This window comes from Watersipora subatra, chromosome 5 (genome assembly GCF_963576615.1).
Source record: "Watersipora subatra chromosome 5, tzWatSuba1.1, whole genome shotgun sequence".
NCBI lineage: Eukaryota > Metazoa > Bryozoa > Gymnolaemata > Cheilostomatida > Watersiporidae > Watersipora > Watersipora subatra.
This window is the reverse complement of record NC_088712.1, coordinates 56,802,768-56,805,437: the sequence shown is the minus strand read 5'-3', so window position 1 is coordinate 56,805,437 and position 2,670 is coordinate 56,802,768. Positions and strand designations below refer to the sequence as shown.

General features: G+C 39.1%; 1 protein-coding gene across 1 annotated transcript; it reads right to left on the bottom strand.

The window, feature by feature from the left end:
• Positions 1-318: 318 nt before the first annotated feature.
• On the bottom strand, positions 319-1,011 carry LOC137397501 (uncharacterized). The gene has a single exon (XM_068083792.1). It carries the CDS (start codon positions 1,009-1,011, stop codon positions 319-321), a length of 693 nt encoding a protein of 230 aa, XP_067939893.1.
• Positions 1,012-2,670: the final 1,659 nt, after the last annotated feature.

Below are 2,670 nucleotides of genomic sequence, written 5' to 3'. Positions count from 1 at the left end.
TTTTGTCTCGTCATCATTCAACCATGTTTCTGTTACACAAATAACATCAAAAGGAACATTACAACATGCCAGAAATTGTTCAAAAAGAAAAAATTTATTTCTAAGGCTCTGGCAGTTCACGTTAAGTATTGAAAGTTTGTCAGCGAAGAAACTCTGGCTGAACAAAAAATCATTAATACAGTATCCATGACAATCTAGATCTAAATCCAATTCAGAATCTGCCATTTTGCCAGGAAGCTCAGTAGTAAAAGTTCACTGGAGTATTTAAAGAAGTTTTAGCGTTTCTAAATCGTCTTCAGAGTTTATAGGGATGGCATCCTAGTCAGGAGTTTTACGCAGATATATTCTTTGATTAGATGTCCACACATATTTATAGTTGTATTCCACTTTAAATTGCCGGGTTTTCCAGAAAAGTGTGCTTTGAGCACGACTCAATACTTCATTGATATAGATCCTTCCTGTTTCTTTGAAACCAAGTGCTGAGAGGGATTGAATGTTTTTTCGATATTGCTGGAAGAACTCATTGCGCTGATTGGTTTGGGTGAACTTTATGATGATGCGCTTGCTTTGTCTAATGCGGTATATCTTGTCGATGGTGGTAGGTAATTTATCAGATTTTAAGGAACTTAGCAATTTCTGATAAGCAAGGTTCAGATTTTCCGATTTATCATATGGAATCCCATTTAACTCGACACATTTTGCTCTTTCAGCATACTCTGCTGCTTCAATTCGAGACTCTAAGCCTTCCAGTTTACCGATTTTAGATTCTATTTCTACTATGGATTTGGATAAATCTCTCTGCTTGAGTTGAATGCCCTCATTTTCTTGATGAACGTGATTGAGAGACTTTTCAAAATCGGACTGTTTGCTCTCAATTAAATTGAGACGAAATTCGATATTACCAAGCTTAGTAAGAATTAGGTTTAATTTTTCGTCAATGTCGATAAGCTTTGGACCGGCTTCCTGATCACTATTCTCTGTCGATTTAGCTGCTCCCTTTTTAGGTCCCATATCGAAAAGTGTACTAGGCACTTACCCGATTCGAGGGTGGCTCATAGAGATATCACCACCCTCGCTTCCTCCACTTGCAGTACAGAATATCCAAGAATAATATAATCAGCAATCCAATTGAAGCAGAATGCTAAGTAAAGTAGTTGCTGTGATAAAGTTTAGTTATTAACATAAAGCTGTGAGAGAGTGGAAAAAAGCACAACCTCTCTCTACGAAAGCCAACTGCCAATTGTAAAGAGTTTCATTCCTGCAAATTTGTGAGATATGTATTTTAGTGTAGGAATGTGGTGATGCTCGGGTAGTATAGTGTTCTTAAGCTATCTTGGGTCAAATCGTATTCTGGCACTACCATCTTTCTTCTCACTGACCACCATACTGTTCACCCATTTCATTAGCTCATCAATTTTCGATACTGTACTCATCTGTTCCATCTTGTCCCGCTCAGCTTGTACATGCTCTGTCACGGTTTTACCGACGGGTCAACTTTGATCACATGCTATCTTCATAAGTACCCAACGCCTTCAAAACAATCTGGAACCCTGGCAATGATGCTCACAAATCATCTCATCAACTCTCTTTACGATGCGGATTTGTACACTGGTTCTCAGTCCTAATATGGGGGAATTTACACCATATAGGTATATGTGAAACTTGGTGACTCCAAATATTAGTGACAGTGCCTCTCTTTCAATCTGTGCATAGTTCTTTTCACTCTCACTAAAAGTTCTAGAGGCAAAAGCCACTGGACGTTCTAGGCCATCCGGCATAACACGTGACAGTACGGCTTCGAGCCCATAAGCTAATGCATCACAAGTTAGTGTAAAAGGCAGTTTGGTATTGTACGGTACTAACACCCTAACAGTAGAAAGACGATTTTTTACCTTGTTGAAGGCATCTTCACAATGTTCAGACCACTCCCATGTTGTGCCCTTACTAGTTAACCTATGTAGAGGATGTAGTGTGCTGGCCAGATTGGGCAAGAATTTCTGGTAATAGTTTATTAGACCTGGAAAGGAGCATAGTTCACTGACATTACGAGGTGTAGGTGCGTTTTGAACAGCATTTACCTTGCTTTCTGTAGGAGTGCAGGCCATCTTTGTTTATCCAGTGCCCAAGGTAAATAATGGAGCTTTGTAGAAAAGAACACTTCTCTTTGTTAACACCGCAGTCCGTGATTCTGAAGTCCTTTGTAGACTATGTCCAGTGCCTTATGATGGTCTTGATAGTCTTTTCCTGTGATGAATATTTCATCCTAGTAACACATGACATTGGGAATGTCTCGCAAGATACGGTCCATTACACTCTGGTGAATAGCTGAAGCTGTAGTTGTACCATATGGTAAACGATTGTATTAGTAGTCTCATGTGTGGTAATGATGACATATTTTGTAGATTGATCGTTAAGCTTGATTTAAGAAAATGCTCGAGATAAGTCAAGCTTAGAAAATAGTGTGCCTCCACTCATTTTCTCTTGTAAGTCGTTTACATAAGGCATAGGATTTGTATCAGTTACTAAATGTGGGTTGAGTGTAACATTAAAACCTCTACAGTCTGATTGCTCCGCTTTGCTTAATCACGGGTACTACAGATGTTGCCCATTCACTGTGTTCAACTGGTGAGATAACGTTTTCACGTACAGCGATGTTATCTTTTCCTCAAC